General features: G+C 42.7%; 1 protein-coding gene across 1 annotated transcript in view; it reads right to left on the bottom strand.

Moving 5' to 3' along the window:
* Positions 1-7793: 7793 nt before the first annotated feature.
* Positions 7794-22136, bottom strand: part of HMGA2 (high mobility group AT-hook 2) — a 140057-nt gene continuing 125714 nt past the window's right edge. Inside the window, exon 5 of the mRNA XM_047787137.1 lies at positions 7794-7938. Coding sequence (XP_047643093.1) covers positions 7891-7938 — 48 coding nt within the window. The 3' untranslated portion in view covers positions 7794-7890. The remainder of the gene's footprint in view (positions 7939-22136) is intronic.

Raw genomic sequence — 22136 nt, 5'->3', positions numbered from 1 at the left:
GGAGAAATCTTGCTTACTCTCTTTTTCTCTTCTATTCCACTAAGTAGTCAGTTATCCCTGACTGGTAGGAGGAGAGTAGTATCCTTAGGTGACCAAAGGGAGATCTAAGGGGATACATAGTTGAGTGGAAGAGGATTAGGCCAAAGAGCACAGTTAGATGGCCTGAAGGATGCTAATGGGAAGGTGAGGTGCAGAAATGCCTTTCATTTAGCCTCTTTAAGCAGGGGAGCTACAGCTGGAGGCTGGAATCTGAAGGAAGAACCAGAGTTGGGTGCTATAATCCAGGAGGAGAAAGACACAGAGAAGCACCCTCCTCCAACACTGCGATACTTCCAATCAAGAACAAAGTCAGGAGCCCAGAGCAGCCGGGGCTGAGGACTGAGGGCTGGACTAAATGGCACAATGTGACAGTCCCCACAAGCAGATGAAGCCGCAGAGCATCATGGACCGCAAAGATTGTCACTGTAGTGGAGGCGATTTGCATTTTGCTGATTTTTCAGGGGCGATTCCTTTTAGTAACCAAATTCAGCAAGCTCACACACAATGCAAACCACAATGGGAGAGAGGAGTCTGTATCTGTATTAATGATTTCCATGCATGGAATGTACAACCAAAATGGAGTGTGAAAACCTTGATACCTTTTTGACCACGGTCTGCGGATATCTCAGTGTGCAAAGATTAAATAATGGTAGAAACTAGAGGAAAACATGCTGGCTTTAAGCGCATTCTGCAGCCAGAGGCCAGATAACAAAAACAACAGCCAGTCTTGTATAGCACCTTCCATGTGACAAGTGATTTTCAGCATTTCACATATATTGACATAGTTAATCCTCATGACAATGTTTTTGGTGGAAGCCATTATTATTCTATATAAAAATGAAAAAATTGATCCTGGAAATGTTGTGTGACTTGCTAGTTAGTGGCAGAGCTAGGATTCAAATCCAGGTGGTCCAGTTCCGGAGTCTACACCTTTTGCATCATAAGAGGCAACAGGACATCTTGTCCTGTGTCCCCTGGTCATCACTACCTTTGTGAGGGGGTCGAACTACCTGCTCTCTTGGAGTGATGCTGCTGCTTAAATGGCGACTCTTTTCCTTAGAGTCCTCTGTGACATGGCTGACACTCAAGTCAGGGACATGGCTTGGAAGGACACTGGAGCTTCTGAGATCTCAAGAGCTTGGGAGAAAGTAGTAGCGCTGCTTTACAGGAATCTGCTCTCCTCCCACCTCTCTGGCTTCTCAGAGGAAGCAGACCACTAGGGCTAGATCTGCATCCACTATTTTCCTTCCCATGAGGAAGGAAGTTATCCCCTAGGTTGGTACCCCTACACACACACTTCCCATCCAGGTTCTGGCATTGAAGCATTTTCAAATGTTGTTCCAGGAACATATGCTTAATCTAGGATCAGGGCGGCCACAAAACAGGTGGAATCTGGACATGAAGGAATAGCTAATCAGATGAGAGAAGATGCGACTAACAGATCACATGGGGTTGGCTGAAGTACAGGGGGGATGATCAGTGTCCAGGGAGGTTGGCAGGAGTAAGGCAGGGACTACCCCTGGAGGAATGGGGTGGAGGTGGTTATTAAGATTGGGAGTCAGGCCTGAGGCGGAAGACAAGAACCCAACTCTTGTAAACTGGAAGCAAAGTGGAGTTCTGCTCATTGACAAAGGGGTGTTTTCCCATAGGCTCTTCCTGGGACTTGGTGTGAGAGTAGGATGGAACAGGGCTGGTGTAGCATGGACAGAGCCTTGAATGCAGAGGATGAGGAGGGAGGAGCAGAGAGCCAGGCAGAGGGTCATCCGGCAGCCATATCCCACCTCCTCAAGGAAGAGAACAGATTGCCAGGTTTACAGATGGCTTAACTCAGACTCCAGGGGCAGACTTCCATCATTGCCTTTTTTTTTTTCTCTATTTATTTTTTTTATTACTCAAATGAATTTATCACATCTGTAGTTGTATAATGATCATCACAATCCAATTTCACAGGATTTCCATCCCACAACCCAAGTACATCCCCCCAACCCCCAAAATGTTTCCTCCAGAGACCATAGTTTTTCAGTGTCTGTGAGTCAGCATCTGTTCTGCAAAGTTCAGCCTGTCCTTTTTTCAAATTCCACATGTCAGTGAAAGCATTTGATGTTGGTGTCTCATTGTATGGCTGACTTGACTTAGCATGATAATTTCTAGGTCCATCCATGTTGCTAAAAATGCTGGCATTTTGTTCCTTTTAATGGCTGAGTAATATTCCATTGGTGTATTCCACCATTGTCTTTTGACTCTGGTCCTCATCTATCTGCATTCCATAATTCACAAGTAATTTTGATTTTTTTTCAACTTCTCTTCCCCTTTCAGGACAGATTTCTTAGATTTGAAGAGTGATTGTTCCAGGATGGCCTTGCCTAACTTTTAGAATTACTCTTATTCAATAAACAGTCATCTTATGTAAATAAAGCTTGATAAGAAGTGCATCCATTCTGCCCTCATCCCCTCTCTTGGGCTTCTGCTTGTTTCCCTTTTCTGAAGTTCCATTCACTAATCTACAGTCTTGGTTTGCAACATGTCCCACTGACGGGAATGTCATTCCTTCTGGTACTGCCCAGACACCTACACCACTTAAAATTCCTGAATTCACCAGAGTTGAGCACCCCCAGCCCTGTTAGAATGTCCCCACCCCCACCCTTACAAAGGCTACCTTGGCTGGGACTCACTGTCTCTGCAGCTCCAGGATCCCTCTCTGAGTCCTTTTGTGAGGGGACCTGTAGTTTGTCTCTGGTATTGGCAGAGAGTTCATGGTGCCTCCGGCCACTTTTGGGGGCACCCAGTAAGGTTCTATTTTCACAGCTCTCCCTTGAGTCCAGCTCCCTCATGAGAAGTCTTGGCTCTCGGGAGGCAAGGATGAAGTCTGATTGACCTTTACTGCCCCAAATGACATCCAGTACATATTAGAGGCTCCTCTCACATTTGAATGCATTGGCTGATTTTTGGGGGACACCTCCTTGAACTTAAGAGATTTCTTCACATGAGAACTTTCACAAGTGTACTACTTGTGTGCAACCAATACTTTACTTTTCTAAAAAGGAAAGAAAACCTAATTCAGAGATCATTTAGTGAACATCAGCTCTAAAATATGGTGAAAATTTAACCCTATTTATCTACTTATCCTATGCTGGATATACTATGTCCTTTCTTATTCAAGCCAAAGATTCTCTGGGGTTTTTTTATTTTCATTTTCAAGAAGTAATTTCTTATGTGCTTTCTATATTAATAATAATGAAGAGACTTAATATGGGTTATGTTAAATACATTTGGGCTGTCTATTATTAGGCTGAACTGACGAGCCATCTCAGAGGAGATGGCTATTCCTCCCCTGAATTCGTCCAACTTGTTGCCTGAACAATTTACTTGGTTTTTTCTTTTTTTGTCTTTTTGTCCTTTTTTTTAGGGTTGTACCTGCAGCATATGGAGGTTCCCAGGCTAGAGGTGGAATTGGAGCTGTAGCCGCCAGCCTACACCACAGCCACAGCAACGCCAGATCCAAGCTGCATCTGTGACCTATACCACAGCTCACGGCAACACTGGATCCTTAACCCACTGATCGAGGCCAGGGATCGAACCCGTGTCCTCATGGATACTAGTCGGGTTCCTTAACCACTGAGCCATAAGGGGAACTCCTACTTGGTTCTTTTGCATGCTGCCTGTATTTCTGCACCTGCATCATTCCCCTCCACCCCCTAGGAGATGATATTTTGAAAGGCCTCTTGTTCTGGGATTTAAGCACAAAGTGGACACCTACAAAATATAGGCTGTGAAAATAAACGAAGCAATGAAGTAGTAAATTTGACAATAAATTTCCTGACAGGATGTTTCTTAAAACAAGCAAGTTCTCCCTAAGAAGCTAACCAAAGAGAGTTTTAGTGACAATGGTGGCAGCACAACCCAGAGGATTTAGCTTTTAAAAATCCGGGGTTTATTCATAATCAGCAACAGAGGTGTAAAGAAGATCTTGACCGTGGTGGAATAATTCTGACTCTGCTAATGGGTTTTACAGAATGAAAAGTTTCCTATTCAGTAGACACTTTGTAGCTTTCATTCCTTATTCTTTTCACCACACTGTTGGACCTCTACAGAGGTTAATTCAAAGATAACTGATATAGCTGTTACTCCCCTTACAAACATTACAGGTGCGGGCCTTCAGTGGAAGCTCTCTGGTTTTAAACTATAGCCTATTTCTCCTTTACATATCATTTAAGGTCGTCATTGTAGAGTTAAATGCCAGACTGTGAAAAAGGGAACTTAGGACAGTTGACCTAAGAACAGTATAGGAAGTTCCTGTCGTGGCTCAGCGGTAACAAGCCCAACTAGTATCCATGAGGATTCGGGTTCAATCCCCGGCCTTGCTCAGTGGGTTAAGGATCTGGCATTGCCGTGAACTGTGTGTAGGTTTTAGATGTGGTTCGGATCTGGCGTTGCTGTGGCTGTGGTGTAGGCCTGCTGCTGTAGCTCTAGTTCCACCCTTACCCTGGGAACTTCCATATGCCTCGGATGCAGCCCTAAAAAGAAAAAAAAAAAAAAAAAAAGAAGTATAATACAGTATTCCCTCTGTATCTGCAGGGTATCAGCTCCAGGACCCCCTGCCAATACTGAAATCCGAGGATGCTCAAGTCCCTTATATGAAATGACTTAACATATTCAGCTCTTGGGAATCGGTGGCTGGTTGAATCTGTGGATTTGGAACCTGCAGAGGATGGACTGGACTTTAAAACTTTATGGCAGTGTGTGTAGAGGTGTGGGTGCACGATCTGCAGAGAGGAGGCAACAAAATGACTTGTGAATGTCTCTCTCCTTGACCTGTTTTGACCAAACTTTATTACTCATTTAATGGAGTCATGACAAAGAGTAGGAATCAAAACACATGGGGATCACAGAGGCTGTTATGTTTATTGTGCAGAACAGACAGTGATAATCCACTAGAGGAATATTTTCAACAAGCAAGCGATTCAAAGTACAATCATAGACAGCACCTCTACATGAAGAACAAAGTTAGAAGACACGCAAAGAAACAGGGAGAAAGTCAACTGCAGTTCGACGTCTTGATACTTTTCTCCTGCAAACACACCTCACTTGCAGAAATGGTAGAAAAGTTAAATGTCCAGTCTTACTTAGCCCGAGACCAACAACAGCAAAGAACAGTCCTATAAAATTTATCTCCCACAAAAATAAACTATATATATAAAAATTTTATGATGTTCTTACTGTTCCATTGGCCACAAGCTTTTTTTTTTTTTTCAGTATGAAAAATGAGGTATACTGGGGCTTAAGAGGTAGTAGTGTGTTTTGATTGTTCAACGTATAGAAAATAAAAGAGTAACTTCATCAGAGATGGAAATCACTGGGTGCTCTGAGTTTGGCCAACCCGAGCAACCGTTGCAGTTTTATGAGCTGGCCAACGAGGTTTCAAAAGGCCCACCCCAAGACACGGAATGGGGCTTTTATTTTTATGAGCCACTGTTTCTTTGCTTATTTAATACACAGTTAAGAGTAATGTTGAGTTTTCATTCTCTCCACAGCTCCTTTGGTGATTCACAGCAGTGATCAATCTGCCGGTCTCAGAGAGGTATGTGGCCTTTGAAACTACCTCCCTGAAGCGGCTGGAAAGAGAGATGGTTTTAAGTTTCATTTGGCATCAGTACTAAAAGCCAGACTGACACAAGCCGTCATGAGAAGCTACCTCTTGGCCCAGTTGATAATACCATGTTAAAAAGTCAGCACACTCACTAGAAGAGAAAGGAATAAAAACTCTACATAAGAAGGCTTAAAATAAATCTGGTTGAGACATAGTACAAAAATCACATTTGTGTAAAATACATGAAAATATTTGTCAAGCATTTTCTCATAGTCAACTAATCTTCAAAACACATATTTTGATTGCATCATGCAAAAGCTGAGCTTGCTGCATCTCACCTACAAAGCTTCAAGTTTCTTTGAAGGTTGGCTTTATTTGATTTCTTTGCAAAAAGTATGTAAAAACGTGTTCCTTTCTATCAAAAGCCTTTTACAAAAATAGTTTTGATGAAGGTTAGCTGCAGTCTGAACTATTTCAAACATTGACAAAAATGAATGCTGCAAGTAACAAGTTCATTCCTTTTGAAGTCTGGAGGTAGGTCTTTGCAAGTCAATTAGTCCATTTCCTTAAACCATTCATGTGAGGTACAAACTTGGAGGGTAATATTTAAACATTACCGTCAAATTTTGTGTGATGTGTAGTGTGATGGAGGAAAATTATCCTTAAGAACCTAGGAGCGACTTGGTTAAAAAAAAAAAAATTCAAGTTAATGGAGAAAATCTAGCAGAGAAGCTGAAACAAGTATTTGTAAAATTTTAATTAAAAAAAATCATAGAAAAAAAATACATAGCCATGCTGAAACACAGTAAGGAGACTGCTTCTTTAACTGTAACTAAGTGTACAAAAAGAACCGTAGATGATAAGTTATCACCTACCCGTTAGGGTTTTTTCTTGCATTGCTTGTGTATAGCAGCATGTAATAAGTACTAAACTGTAAATTCATTGTAACATTCAGAGGTAGTATTGAGCAGTGGGGATGTATTGCATCTCTGGCTAAAAGTGCAGTTTGAATGAAGAGATGGTGCCCTGAAGTCAAAGTAAAGCACCTCAGCCAACCATCCTATGTCAAAACGTATTACCTGAAGTAACACATAAGCTTCATTTGAGGTAAGTGGTATTTAGGTCTTTCACGGAAACTGATACACAATGGAGAGAGAGAGACAGAGAGAAAGAAAGAAAGAGAGAGAGAGAGACAGAGAGAGCCTGCTTTTTTTGTCATTGTTGTTGTTGTTCTTGAAATTGTAGTATAACAACAGCAAAAGAAATTTAGATTTCGCTCCTCCCACCTCATAATCCAGGTAAATTCATCAATGCATTATTCTGTTGTACCTTTTCATTACATCACAAAGAGGATACGTTTACTTGTCTAGGTTCCTTAAAATGCTTGGAGGCTGACAAGTGTGATTTATTGCTAAAAGGCATGTGGCTCTGTAGGAAGTAGATTTTACCCAGATGAGTGTTCCTGAAGAAAAAAAAAAAAAAAAAAAAACAACCCGAGGGCTGTGAGTAAATTTATTACTCCTGCTGATATGTGTGGCATCCATAAATAAAGGAGTTGGCAATCTGAGTTTGCTTACTTCCCTTTTTGAAAAGTGAACATCACCTTTTCTGGTTTGTTAGCTGGATGAAAGGATACATCAGCATTTCGTCTCACTTAGAAATAAAGGTAAAAATAAAAACATCATCAAGTAAGTGTCTACAAGGTTATATGAGAAAGAGAGTAGTATCTAGTCCTATCTTTGGTGTTCTACACAGAAGCTTCACTACTGTGAGCGGGCTGGGTGGTGTCTGAGGCGGGCGGCGTTTTCCCACCGCGCGCCTTGCCGAGAGGAATGCCCGATGTCACGCTTTTGCGGGTGACAAGTTTCTGGTCTGGATGCAGTGCAGTGATTGACTAAACCCGATTCGGAGTCTTTCTCACCCACCCACTCCTGCTTATCAGATCCACAAACTATTAGTAGGTTAAGGGAAAAGAAAACAGTAATTAAAAGTTGCATTGTTAAACTGTGTCCCCTGTGTTTACAGCAGTTTTTCACTAAACCTGGGACTGTGAAGGGATTACAAAGAAGGTGATTAATATAGTCCTTTTCAAGGTTATGTGACTTCTCCCCCCCCACCCCCCGCCCCTCCCCCACCCCGCTCCCCCACCCCCCAGATGAAAGTGGAAAGACCATGGCGATAGAGAGTAAAAGTGGTCACTGCAGTGTCTTCTCCCTTCAAAAGATTCAACTGCTGCTGAGGTAGAAATTGAATGTTGGCGCCCCCTAATCCTCTTCCGCAGACTCCTGTGAGGATGTCTCTTCAGTCTCCTCCTGGAACATACAAAGGGCACAACATTAGAGCTTACATCGTGTGGCCTCTTCTGACAAATGGTTCAGAGGTGACCTGTTGCCACAGCACATCACGCGGGCTTCAAAAGAGGATGCGGGTGAGTGGCAAGCCCCAAGTTCCCAGGGCTTCTTAAACCGTCATTGAGGACTCAAGGTGTTGTTTTTTCCCAGCGCAGTCATTAGCCTCTGTTGACTTAAGGCTTGACATCATGGCGGCTGGTCAGCAAATTCAATTGTCTGCCGTCCAGGGAATGTCAGGCCCTTGTGAGCTTACTCCCCAATGAGAGGGAAAAAGAAAGGGATACATTTTTCCCGACAGCATGCCAGTCATCAATTTTAGAAACTGGCAAGTCAAGTGAGGGGGGGGGGGTCTATTCTTAAGGCACAAAGAAAACGCAGATATTGGCCTAAATCATAGCTGACACTGGTAGGGTGCTTGCTCGATGCTTTTAGGGACTGGCTGTCATGAGCCCCATTTTACAGGTGAGAACATCAAGGCACCACAGGTCATAGACCCAAAGCTGCGGGGCAAGGAGAGCCAAGCTTTGGGCAGGGTCAGAAGGGCGCTGGAACCCCCTGCGTGACCAGGACGCCACCAGCACCTTGCAGGGGCAGCATGTGGGCAGCAGCGAGCCTGAGAAAGGGCTGCAAGAGCTGACTACTCACTTCCTTTCCAAATGGATTTCCTCCTTCTTGTATTTATTAAAGCGCAGTTTAAGACAATAACCAAAGTTTGGCATTAACTGCTCAATCTCAATACTAAATCCACATCGACCAAACATTTAATGGTGGGCTAGCCAAGCAGAGAAAATCTAATATATATGTTTTTGCAGGGCCTCCTCTTCCTATAAATCTAATTCCTCCCTCTCTTTTCCTCTTTCTGATTCCTTATGGCTCTGGAATTTGTTGGAGTTTCTGCAAGCCGGCTTGAACTGCAAAGTTCTCTTTCCTTTTGCTTATTTAACAAATGTGCAGTACCTTTCAGGACATGGGTGGTAAAGCGGAGACAATAAACATTTCTGATAAAAGCGTCCTTAGTGAGAGGATGATTTTTATCAAATGCTGTACATCGTCTCATACGACGGCATGTGAAAAAGATCTGGGAGAAGAGTAAACATTTACTCCTGCAGCAAACTTTAAGAATGGCCAGCTTAAAACAGCTTATAACAGTCTTCATACTTTAATAGATTTGATTTTCCACATGGCTTCATTTTGTCTGGGTGGCTAACTGACACAATTTATACTCTCTTCCTTTCCCAGGTCACTACAGTACACCATTCAGTAACGCATGCCTTAAAGCTTGTCTGCATTATATGACCAAACTTCCATTCATTAGTGTTTGAAACACTTCAGCTGTGAAGGAACTCCTAAATGCTACCATGTGTGACGCTTTTGCGTAAAAGCAGCAAACGCGAGGAAAAAAGCCCATATGAACAGGCACTCGCACGTTCACATGTTCACATGCATGCGAGCGTGAGCGTGCGCGTGCACACACACACACACACACACACACACACACACTATCCTGGGCTTTAATCACAGGCCACTGCTTACTGCAAACCCTCTGCAACAGGTTTCAAACTCTTTTCCCCCCTAAGACTGAGGCAGCTGTAAATCCTGGGAATAAACACACATACAAATGAATGGATTACAGCTTAAAAAATATAACCGCCGCAGCATCAAGTCATGAGATTTCACACCGGTTTTGTTTAGTCTGCTTTGGGTTATGTGGGAAATGTGGAACGTTTGAAGCTACCTCCCCTCTGCTCCCAACCCCCGAGCTGCGGGCTTCATAGGTTTATACCTCTTGATCGGCACACAGGCCATGACCCTGAGATTCTCTATGGAAGACTGACCACAAAGGAGAAGGTGGCAGGATCAAAGCCACCGAGGATGAGAGAGAGAGACAAGCCAAGGTTCAGCTGCCCCGTGACCTGGCCTTTTCCCTTAATGTTTAAATTTCAGAAAGTCACTATACCGTTTGGCAGATACGCTCTTCATCCATCCCCAAATGACTCCCTTCTCATTGTGACAGGAGGTGTGGACTTAGGTGACTATCCCAAAACAGACCACAGTGCAAATGCTGGCAGATACATTTGCTTCTTTCTTCTCCTGGTTAACCAATTTATAGAAGGCAGTCAAGCTGGAACACCCCCCACCCCCACCCCCGACTGAGCTGTCATTATTCCATTTCTGCTTGCTTTTTCTAGACTATCTGGAAACCAAGGTGCTTCCAAATCCAGAAGGAGATCACATTATCGGGCCATGAACTTATAAAGACCTTGTAGTAGATGGAATGTGATCAGCTTTTTATCTTTAATTTATTTTTTTATGGCCCCACCCAAGGCATATGGAAGTTCCTGGGCCAGGGATTGAATCTGAGCTGCAGTTGTGACCCACACCACAGCTGCAACAATTTAACCCACTGCGCAGGGCAGGAGATCAAACCCATGCTGCTGCAGTGACTGGAGCTACCATAGTTGGGTTCTTAACCCACTGAACTCGTGTGTGTGTGTGTGTGTGTGTGTATGTGTGTGTGTGTGTGTGTGTGACTAGCTTTTAAAAATTTCCCAGCAACTTTGCTTGATTGGAGCTCTTGGAGCTCCTGATATGTAAGTGGCTTCTTCAATTCCCTTAGACACAACTCAGCTAAAAATCATGGTTTCCCCATCTTCATCCTGTTTCCTTGACTTCACGGTTCTTAACACAACACGGAGAGTTGTTTTATTAAGGTGTCTTTCCCCTGACCTTGCAATGCTTCTTCTTAGTAGCTGTCAGTTAGTACTGGGTACAAGATTAGGATGTCAGAGGGTGGGAGCCTCACTCTGTCCAACTTTTGGAGGCCATGTGGCTCTCACGTGCTCAGAACGATCGTTTCCTCAAATGTCTGGTTCATGGAGAGCTCTCTCTTCTTGGCATAGCCCTCACTGGCCACCCTCCAGAAGACGGCACTGCTGCTAACTGGGTGATACTGCTGGGCCCGTGATACCTCTCACCTCTGCCAACCCCAGTTCTCACCTTTCCGGTGACTTGGCCTTTTGCTACCCGTGTGGCTGCCGTGACAAAAGAGCGCGTGTAACTAAGAGAGGAAAAATTCTCTTCATATTCTTGTGTTCCACCATTCATTTACTGGATTGGGGTAGGTAATTTAACAACAGATGGCAAGAGAAGGCTGGGAGAGAAGAATTTGGCTTTCCCTCCCAGGAGCCAATTGGGTCATGGATGCACGAAGATGGAATTGGAAAATCCACGTTCAGCCGCCCTAAGTGTCACGGTTGACCAGACTTCACACAGAGCCCTTCTGTGGTGCAAAGAGTGGACAGGAACTGGTGATGGAGGAAATGAGCAGCTGGTTCTGATGTCCCCCAGGAAGCTTATTTCCACAGCAAAGTAGTTGTTAGGGACTCCTGAAAGTCAATCCTATTTAGCAACTTAGAGGACACTGGCATTTACTGTAGTCAATAGCTTGCAACTTGGGATATTTATTTAAATTGCTTCATGTTTGCAACATATGGCCAAAGGATCTTTGAGCTTGGGTAGCTCCCCAAGAGCGGCTTTGAGGAAATAAGGGGGTTGAAAACTGCAGCCAAGCATTCTACACATCTCATTAGGGGCTGGTTGACGAGGTGGGCAGGCCAAGCAGTGGCAGTCTGCTCAAGGAGGCGTATGGTTGGGGATGGGCTTCAGGAATGTAGGATAAAAGGACTTTTCAAAGTGAAAGTGCAGTGACATTTTTATGAGCACCAGCCACTAAAGCCTCTAAACACTGAACAGCCCCCAGCCATTCACTCAGTTGCTTTACAAAGACAACGGAGGCCGCGCCACACTGGGGCAAAACACGCCAATTTTTTGGCAGAAAACTGAAGCAAGGGAAAAGAAAGTGGGCAGAGTTGGAGAACTCTATTTTTATTATGACTATTGGAAAATTGCACTCATTTTCCCTTAGTTTTTCTTTTGCCCCCACCCCACCCCCAGAATGTAATAAGTATAACTCTTTCATTGCTTTCGTTACACTTGGGGAAAAGCCCTACTAAAACCTAGAAATGTGGTTTGCACACATCCCCATTCTTTTAATTTGGTGCAGCACAACGCATGTGGCTGTACCATTGGGTGCACTTCTGCTAGCTGATTCAAAAGGAGGACATGCCAGTATCCACCCGGATCCCCTAATGCTAGATGGAAATTTTCAATGTCTTAGGAGTTTAATTATAATCTTACCACACAGGCACGATTGAGTCTGTGTGCTGGAGGAAAGTTCAGTATTTAATGCAAAAGCTGAAGCTCTGGGTTTAATTTTCAGATGCAGACTAAACAGCAGGTCTGCAATGGAAGGGGGGCCAGCGAATTCTAAATGGAACCTAGAAGTGAAAATACTCTCCCTGTGAACTTGAGGAGTGCTGTCACCATAATGGCCCTCTTTGTATGGAGTAAAGGGATGCAAAGTCACAACAGTCCATGTTGGCTCTAATACATGCTTATTTTTTCCCCCCTTGGTTGCAAAGAATTCTGCAGCTCATTTTATTGAACTTGCTTTTTTAAGGCTGCACCCGTGGCATATGGAAGTTCCCAGGCTAGGGGTCGAACTGGAGCTACAGCTGGCCTATGCCACAGCCACAGCAACGCGGGGATCTGAGCCACGTTTGCAACCTACACCACAGCTCATGGCAACGCAGGATCCTTAACCTACTGAGCAAGGCCAGGGATTGAACTTAAGTCCTCGTGGATACTAGTTAGGTTCGTTATCACTGAGCTATGACAGGAACTCCTCATTTTATTTTTATTTTATTTTATTTTCCTTTTTGTCTTTTTGCCTTTTCTAGGGCCACTCACATGGCAATATGGAGGTTCCCAGGCTAGGGGTCTAATCGGAGCTGTAGCCACCAGCCTACGCCACAGCCATAGCAATTCGGGATCCGAGCCTCGTCTTTGACCTACACCATATCTCACAGCAATGCCGGACCCTTAACCCACTGAGCAAAGCCAGGGATCGAACCTGCAACCTCATGGTTCCTAGTCGGATTTGTTAACCACTGCGCCACGACAGGAACTTCCTCATTTTATTTTTAATTTATATTTTTGGCCATGCCTGTGGCATGTGGAAGTTCCCAGGGCAGGGATCAAACCTGTGCCATAGTAGCGACCCCAACCAAAGAAGTGACAATGCTGGATCTTTAACTGCTGGGCCACCAAGGGAACTCCCTCTGCAACTCTTTTATTATAAAATGCTGCAGGCTACAAAGATATCTGTAATTTAAGCTATCTTGCCAGTAAACCTATAAATAGCTGGTAATCCAGAAAGAGTAGCTATGGCTTAATGACATTCTTTTTGTCATCTTAGAATGTTCAATTCCTTAAAGACTTGGAATGACAAACTCAAGAGTTCTTCATCTTCGTGAGTATCTTGAGCCAGTCCCGCCAGAGCAGAAATAATGGGCCCTCCCCCTCAGCAGCAATGACCAAAAACCAAATTTTCAAGTTCCATCTGTAGCTCAGCGACCCGTAAGACCACAACGCTGTTTTTCTATTTCTCAGTCAGGTAATTTATAATGGATTGGGGCTTTTTATCTTAATGGAAAGCAATTATTTCCTCCAACTAGGAACACTTTATATCACATTAAAAAAAAGACATGTTCAGGAGTTCCTGCTGTGGCTCAGTAGGTTAGAAACCCGACGAGGATCCATGAGTATGTAGGTTCTATCCTTGGCCTAGGCCAGTGGGTTAAGGATCCAGCATCGTTATGAGCTGGGGTGTAGGTCAGAAGACGTGGCTTGGATCTTGCTTTGTGGCTGTGGTGTAAGCTGTCAGCTGCAGCTCCGATTTGACCCCTAGCCTGGGAACTTCCATATGCTGCAGGTGCAGTCCTAAAAAGCAAAATAAAATAAATGTTCAACGTTACATATACAATTTCTATGATCTGGCAAGTGCAAGGGATTCTGATGGAAATGTGAGGAGGGAAATACCTTTTTCAACAGGAGACTTTAGAAGTTGGGGTATTTATCCAGGATTTGTACCCGGTCTCTTTTTTTTAAATTTTAGTTTTATGTATATAAAAATACACAAGCATCTACCATGCATGAGTTACCATCAGCTTAATAAAGCCAGTTTTAAAGTCTTATTGGAGGATGTTTAAAGAAGGTTGACCTTAGATGGCACTCACCAGAGGGACCAACTCAGGCATTAATGGGTATGTGCCTTTCACCACCCACTGTGTTGGACTGGTAATGATAATACTTATCTAGCTGCCCAGCAGGCTGTGAGAAAAAAGGTGACAACCAAACTTTGGAAAAAGAGTAAAAGTCCTATCAGACTACAGGGTGGAGCTATGATGATGAATTATAGCCCCTCCTTCTGTGTTTATTTCTTTACCCGTGATTCAATGATAGATTGTTGAGAAAGAAAGGAGGAAAAAAAATCCTATTCTTAAACATTGCCTCCTAAAGAAAACAAAATAAGACATCTTGCATTTGTAAAACACATTCCTATTTGCCTTGTTCATGCCTATGAGCAGAGTTCTGACAATACTGCAGACACAGGTAACACTCATCCTGGGATACTAGGAGTTTTCTTTCCTGGGATGAAAAGCTCTTTAAAAGTAGGTTGAGAAGGGAGTCACATTTCTCAGATAGGGACTTTATTTTATGTATAAACTAACTGCAAGTTTCAGGATCCCGTAAGTCACCATTTCTGAGGATCACCGGCCTGATCAGTTTTCCATGCCAGCTCTAATTTGTATCGAGGGAACCTTATGTTTAAAAAATAGCGAAAGATGCAGTAAAAGGATTTTTGCAGGAAGGAAGCACTCAGAAGAAGGAAGCTGATTTCAACATTTCCAAAACTGTTGAGGGATGTTCTTATTTTTATGCAGAGTAGTTTTAACAAGTGGATAGGTTAAAGGCTATTTAATGGTAATATTCCAGATGTGTTCATTGATGGTGCAGACCAGGAGAAACCTCTTCATTTTCTACGTGTGTAAAGTTTTTCATAACTTGTATTTATTGACAGGGAACATCTCTGGATTTTAATCATTATTGCACCAAACATTTCTCGATAACCTGAGATAGGACTTTAGAACAAGATTATGAGACTATCAATTATAATAGTAAGTTAACAAATAATTCTTTAATAGATATTCAGTGTCCAGCAAACACTCCCTGAATGTAAAGAAAGCTTCTTGGACAAAGCAACATATTTCCATTCGAACATTAAGGATTTTCTTAGCAAGGCCATTTTTTTTGGTTTGTTTTTGCTTTTTAGGGCTGTACCTGAGGCATATGGAAGCTCCCAGGCTAGGGGTTGAATCGAAGCTGCACCTGCTGGCCTACACCACAGCCATAGCAACGCTGGATCTGAGCCACATCTGCAACCTACACCACAGCTTATGGCAACGCCGGATCCTTACCCCACAGAGTGAGGCCAGGGATCAAACCTGCATCGTCACGGATCCTAGTTCGTTAACTGCTGAGCCATGAAGGGAGCTCCAAGGCCGTGTTTTAAGGCAGTTACTATTTATTGAAATTAACCTGGGTGAGCAAGTTTGGATAATAGGAAAGCTTACATATTGAATACATAATTGGTTTTTAATCCAACTTACATCAAAATGCAGAGGGAAAGCATTCTGCAGTATGCATAGAAAAGCAGGCAGACATGGCCATTTTATTTTTAGTCCACAGACGGTACCACACGGTTAAAGGCAATCGTACTTGAAAAAAACTCCTATGGGAAATCTGTCCAGAAACACTACATTTTTCCTTTTGGAGTTTTCTAAATTGCCCCAAATTGAGTGATGTTCTTTCACTTCTGTTAGAAGTTTATGTCATCTCTATAAGACGTTGCCTGCCAAGAAACAGCTGACTTCATCTTGCCAATATGCCTTTATTACAACTAAGCTAATGACTTCATATGTTTACAGTTAATAATCATTTTGATATGCTTCCTCCGCCCTACCCCTGTGCTATTAGATCCTTCAACTACTTTATGATAAGGGTTAAATGCTGCTTTTTCTACTTGGCTCTCTCCCCTTTGACCTCTGCCATGTCAGAGGTCAGGGGTTAAATCCCAAAGGATTGCCTATGCAACAAAACAGTCCCACTCAGGGCGGGCTTTGATAGAATTCTCCATGTTTTGCCAGTTGGTACCAAACATTTACTGGCCCACAAAATATTTTACCAGCTTGAGAGAGCATAAGTTGGAAAAGAAATAAATCAGTACTCTTTATGCCTTAAGTGATATAAATCACTATGCTCCCTGAGTGAGTGGAGAGTAACTCTTTTTTGCAAGTCTGATTTACGATGCACTCTTTACTGCATTGGCCAAGAGACCATGTAAAAGATGAGTGTTAGAGTGATAACTCTCCCTTCTTCCTCCTTCCTCCTTCCCCCTTTGTATGTCTAGACTAAAAGCCCCCAGTAAAAATGCCTTCTTTGAGAACAAGATGCTGACTGCAATTCATCAACCTGCTTGTCCCAAAATGAAATCTCTCATTTTGCTCCAAACAATGTTTAGGTTGTCTGAAATATAAACATCCTCAAAACTGCCCTTGAAGTCTCTGTAAAAACATTCAACTTTTTTTTGTTGTTTGTTTTATTTAAGGGGGGAAAATCCCATGATAACCAAGGCTTACTGAGATTTCTTCACCCCAATACATACCCCACCCACAGAAGACGTTACTTGCAGGTAAAAGCTCTATTTCGAAACAGAAAGCTTTGTTTCCAGTCTTTTAGAAACGGAAAACTTTCCAATTCTCTCATTGGGAAGTTGAAAAGGAGCAGGTTTCTACCTGTCTTAATTGCTCGAGGGGTAGCTTGCCAGGGCTGTTACAACAATGAGGAAATTGGGCTGAGAGGAAGGAGAACTTAGGATGTTTAAAAATTGTCTTTACCCTTTGGGTAGGGCTCAGTTGAGAAAAAAAAAAGGTTTGAATTAAATATAAGGACTCACTTCTAAACTCAGTTTAAAGCCTTAAAAGGGGAAAAAAATCAAAAAACAATAAGCTACTAAAAAACCAGCAAAACTTTCTTAGAAGTCTGAGATGGAGTGAGATTTCTTATCAAAATAAAAACTTGAGGAAAAAAACCTCCCTCTATCAATAATAAGAACAACAGCAGCAACATCTACCACTGTTTCCTGCTCAAGTTGAGGCTGTAATCCATACGGCTGAGAAGTCACCTGCTTTAAATTGCTAAAAAACTAGAAAATTAGCTAATGTCTTATTTTATTACCTTAAATGAAAATCTAGTAGAGTTCTCTAGTAAGTTTTGTTTTCACTGGTTTTTGGAATTAAAAAAAAAAAAGTTAATGTGAATATTGCAGATTTTCCCCTTTGGATTTTTTTCCCCCCATACCCACAGCATGTGGAAGTTCCCAGGCTAGGGGTCAAATTGTAGCTGTAGCTTCCAGCCTACACCATGGCTGCAGCAACAAGGGATCTGAGCTGCGTCTTTGACCTACACCCCAGCTCACGGCAACGCCAGATCCTTAACCCACTTAGCGAGGCCAGGGATCGAACCCACATCCTCATGGGGACTAGTTGGGTTCACTACTGCTGAGCCACAATGGGAACTCCTCCTCTTTGGATTTTTAAGAGACTATTAACTTTCCCCTGTTAGGATTATGGGACACACTCGAGGTTTGTGGTTGATGATACCTGGTGGACTTAAGTGATATAAATCCTTATCCTTAAATTTCCCTTAAATTTTCATTCCTTCTCTAGATGCACGTGCTCATATATACAAACACAAATGCAAATTTTTTTTTTTTGGTCTTTTTGCCTTTTCAAGGGCCGCTCCTGCAGCATATGGAGGTACCCAGGCTAGGGGTCTAATCGGAGCTATAGACGCCGGCCTACGCCACAGCCACAGCAATGCCAGATCCTTGACCCACTGAGTGCAGCCAGGGATTGAACCCGCCACCTCATGGTTCCTAGTCGGATTCGTTAACCACTGCGCCACTATGGGAACTCCCAAGAAGTGGCATTCTTGAAGCTCTGAGGAAATTTTAGAATCTGATGGCATTAAGATACTTTAGAACAGAGTCTTTGTAATTCCATACACATGTAATATACACATATGTCAAGTGATTCTGACTGCTTTCATCCTGATAACAGGATGTAAAATTTCCCCTTACTTAAAAATAAGATACTTATTTTAAAAAGATGCAACAAAAACACTGGAGGTCAAAAAGATACTAGTTTTCAACTAATTAGAATTCTAACATTTTTTTTGAATATTAATCTCAGGAAATGAAAAAGCCAGCATCCCAACATAAGTCAGAATGTAATAATACTCCCTGGAATTTATATAAGTCTCTCAAACTGTTCTTGAGGTTAAGGGAAGATGCACTGTTATTACCCCAGTTCACAGATTGATACACAGGGAACAGAGAGATGAATTCGCCCATTGATGGGACCAGAAAGCAAAACCTTGGGCTCCTTACACACTGCTGAGCTCTTTTCTTTAGATGTAAAACAGTTAATTGTGCTAACATTTTTGCCACCTTGGGGTTCCCATCGTGGCTCAGTGGTTAACGAATCTGACTAGGAACCATGAGGTTGTGGGTTCGATCCCTGGCCTTGCTCAGTGGGTTAAGGATCCGGCACTGCTGTGAGCTGTGGTGTAGGTCGCAGACACGGCTCAGATCCCACACTGCTGTGGCCCTGGTGTAGGCTGGTGGCAACAGCTCTGATTAGACCCCTAGCCTGGGAATTTCCATGTGCCACAGGTGCGGCCCTAGAAAAAGACAAAAACAAAACAAAACAAAACATTTTTGCCACCTCAAAACAGGATCTGGAGGTGACCCCTCAGAGTAGTGCTGATGAAGAAAGGACATGAGTCTGAGTTAGTCCAGACTGCCACATGGAAAAGCCATCGGGAGGGTATTTGGAAAGAAAAGGAAAAGGAAGAGATTCTCCTGAATGTGGTGTAAAATTTACATTATCCTCCATGAACTTCTGTAGTCCTCATGTTTATATAATTCATCACTGTGTCCTTAGTATAGATTAGGAAGCCCGATGAGCTCTTTTTTTTAGTTCCTGAGTCTGAACTCTCCTTTCAAGGGCAAAGCTGGAGCAGTGTCTTTAAGACAGCTAGACTGATCAGTGAGGACTCATCCAATCTATCTGCGGTTTCTTTGATAGTCCTGATTCTCTTGGGGAAGAAAATTTATGATGTCCCTTACAACATTTCCTGATGTACTACTGCCCAGTGTGCCATCAGTTTCAGCCACAGTGATCTCTCCACTTATGATCTATCTCTGCCTCTTTACTTTTGATGTGCCATTCATCTCGTCTATAACGTTTTCCTTTCTTTCCCTAATCAATGTCTTCACTTCCCCTTCTGCAACTAAAGAACAATAACAAAATCAAAATGCTTCTGGGGATCATCCCCTTAACACATGGCATTCCACTCATTCACCTGTGTCCCCTATGGGCCTCATATAGATTGACCTTCTGTGGTCATTTGCTCAATGAATGTTCAAATGTCTTCTCATGGATGTTCACTGAGCATCTTCATCCCAGCTCAGCATTAGCATCCCTTGGGGAGTTCATAAAAGATACTAATAAGGTTGCAGAATCACATAGAGGTAGGGACAGGGATGTGCAGGTAAATGTTCCACAACTTGCTCTCCATTAAAAAAAAAAAAAAAAAAAAAGTCCTGCTTTGTAGTATTTGTCGATGTCTATGTTGTAAATACGCCCACTGTAGTGGATTTCAAATTACCTACTTGTCATCACTCAACATAGAATTTGGAAGAGATGGTCACGATTGGCTCAAAAGGGCTGGATCTGGCACACACACACACACACACACACACACACACACACACACTCTCCTGTACACAGTTGTCTGTCCTTCAGTATCTGAGGGGATTGGTTCCAAGGCCTGCCTCAGACACCAAAATCTTCAAAACCTTCAAGTCCCATAGTGGGCCCTCACCCTGTATCCATGATTCTGCAACCATCAATTCCAACAATTGTGGACTGAAGTACTGTATTATCATTCTTCTTCTTCTTCTTCTTATTTATGGCTGCACCTGCAGCATATGAAAGTTCCCTGGGCTAGGGACTGAATTTAAGCAGCAGCTGTGGCAACACCAGATTCTTTAGCCCACTGCGACAGAGGGAACTCAGTGCAGTATTTATTAAAAAATAAATAAGCTAACCATCACAGTTCAAGTCCATGTTGTTTAAGGGTCAACTATAGATATAATTACATTTCTGTAATCTCTAGGTGATTTTAATATGCAGCAAAGACTAAGAATCTCTGAACTAGATTACACATCTCTCAAATGCAGTGACTGTGTTTCTGTTTGCCTTATCTCGCCTACAACACCAAGGCTGGAGACTGAACCAAAGTTAACAGACCACATAAAATTATTAATCTATTGTGTACAGTCCACGGATGCAACTGAGAACACTGCAGTATCCTTTGATCTAAAGGTACAGGATTTATACATTCATTTTCTCTTCATTCCCTTACGGATGAAGGAGGAGAGGCGAACTATATTTGAGTTCTCCTACTTCAAATGGTCAAACTTTTGTTTATATTTTGTTTTGTTTTATATTGCTTAGAAACACTCAAACACTGCATACTTATTTTTTGGTGCCCTCTACCACTCATGGCTTTTAGGAAAGGGAACAGCTATGATGGCGATTTTTTGTGTGTGTGGACATTTTGTCTTTATTCTACTTAAAGCACATGTGTAATTACTCAGATCCATTTCCCCTGCATGCTTTTATCTGTTTAGAAGCTTCAATTCTCTTTCGAGCAACATTTGTAAAGAAGAGTGGACACATAAAACTGTCTGGATGGCCTTTCCCAGGCCAGGTGACATTGTCTCAAGAGTACAGGGTGCGAGGTTCAAGTTTATCTATTTTTTAATTTTTACATTTTTTGTCTTTTTAGGGCTGCACCTTGTGGCATATGTAAGTTCCCAGGATAGGGGTCGAATCAGAGCTGTAGTCACCAGCCTACACCACAGACACAGCAAAGCCAGATCCCTAACCCACTGATCAAGGCTGGGGATTGATCCCGTGTCCTCAAGGATACTGGTCGAGTTTGTTACTGCTGGGCCACAACGGGAACTCCCGAGATTCAGTTTTAGAGCCCTCTAAGGAAAAGATCGCATGCATAACTTAAATTATATGGAAGATCTACAAAGAAATTGGTAAACTATGACACTGCTTAATAACTTCAGCAGGTTCTAAATGACGCATTTAGATCTCCTGGGCATCTCTTTCAAACCAGAAAGGGAGACAAGTAGGCTTTTTTTTTTTTTTGTCTTGTTGCCATTTCTTGGGCCGCTTCCCCTGGCATACGGAGGTTCCCATGCTAGGGGTCTAATCGGAGCTGTAGCTGCTGGCCTACGCCAGAGCCACAGCAATGCGGGATCCGAGCTGCGTCTGTGACCTACACCACGGCTCACAGCAATGCCAGATCCTTAACCCACTGAGCAAGGGCAGGGATCGAAGCTGCAACCTCATGGTTCCTAGTCAGATTCGTTAACGACTGCACCACGAGGGGAACTCCAAGAAGTAGGCATTTTTACGCTTTAACAAAGCTTGCATACTTGGCGATCATGGTTAATTTATTCTTTAGGTTTTTTTTTTAAGATATACTTCCTCAATAAGTAGGATTCTTATGCTTCTACGTATAGATTATAGTTGGCACAAGGAACTCCAGGCATATGGAACAAGAGAAGTAAAGCTGGTTCCTAATTTTGATGTTACCAAAGGCTGAGAGTCAGCCATGGAAGTACTGATGATCTGAGAGCTCATCAATAGCAAATTAGTACAATAATTTCCCAGCCTTCTTTGGCATATTTTGGGATCGCCAAATGATAACGGAATAATTCAATGAACAGATATGTTTCCAGTTACGGATCATGCTATACTTTGCGGCTAATAAGTCCTGTATCAGGTCAATGGACTACGGATAGTTAGGTGGAAAGGACATTAGATGCTTAAGAGCTGGCAAATCACATGACAATATTAAGTATTAGTTTTTATATAAAAAAGTTTTTATTTTCTAAAGTATTTCTATTTATTCTGTATACCTCACACCTTGATCTTTTACTTTTTTTTTTTTTTCCTTTTTTCTTTTAATGGCTGCACCCACAGCATATGGAAGTTCCTGGGCCAGGATGGATTCCGAAACACAGCTGTGACCTACACTGCAGCTGTGGC

The sequence above is a fragment of the Phacochoerus africanus genome, chromosome 7 (genome assembly GCF_016906955.1).
Source record: "Phacochoerus africanus isolate WHEZ1 chromosome 7, ROS_Pafr_v1, whole genome shotgun sequence".
Taxonomy (NCBI): domain Eukaryota; kingdom Metazoa; phylum Chordata; class Mammalia; order Artiodactyla; family Suidae; genus Phacochoerus; species Phacochoerus africanus.
This window is presented reverse-complemented; position numbering and strand designations above follow the sequence as displayed.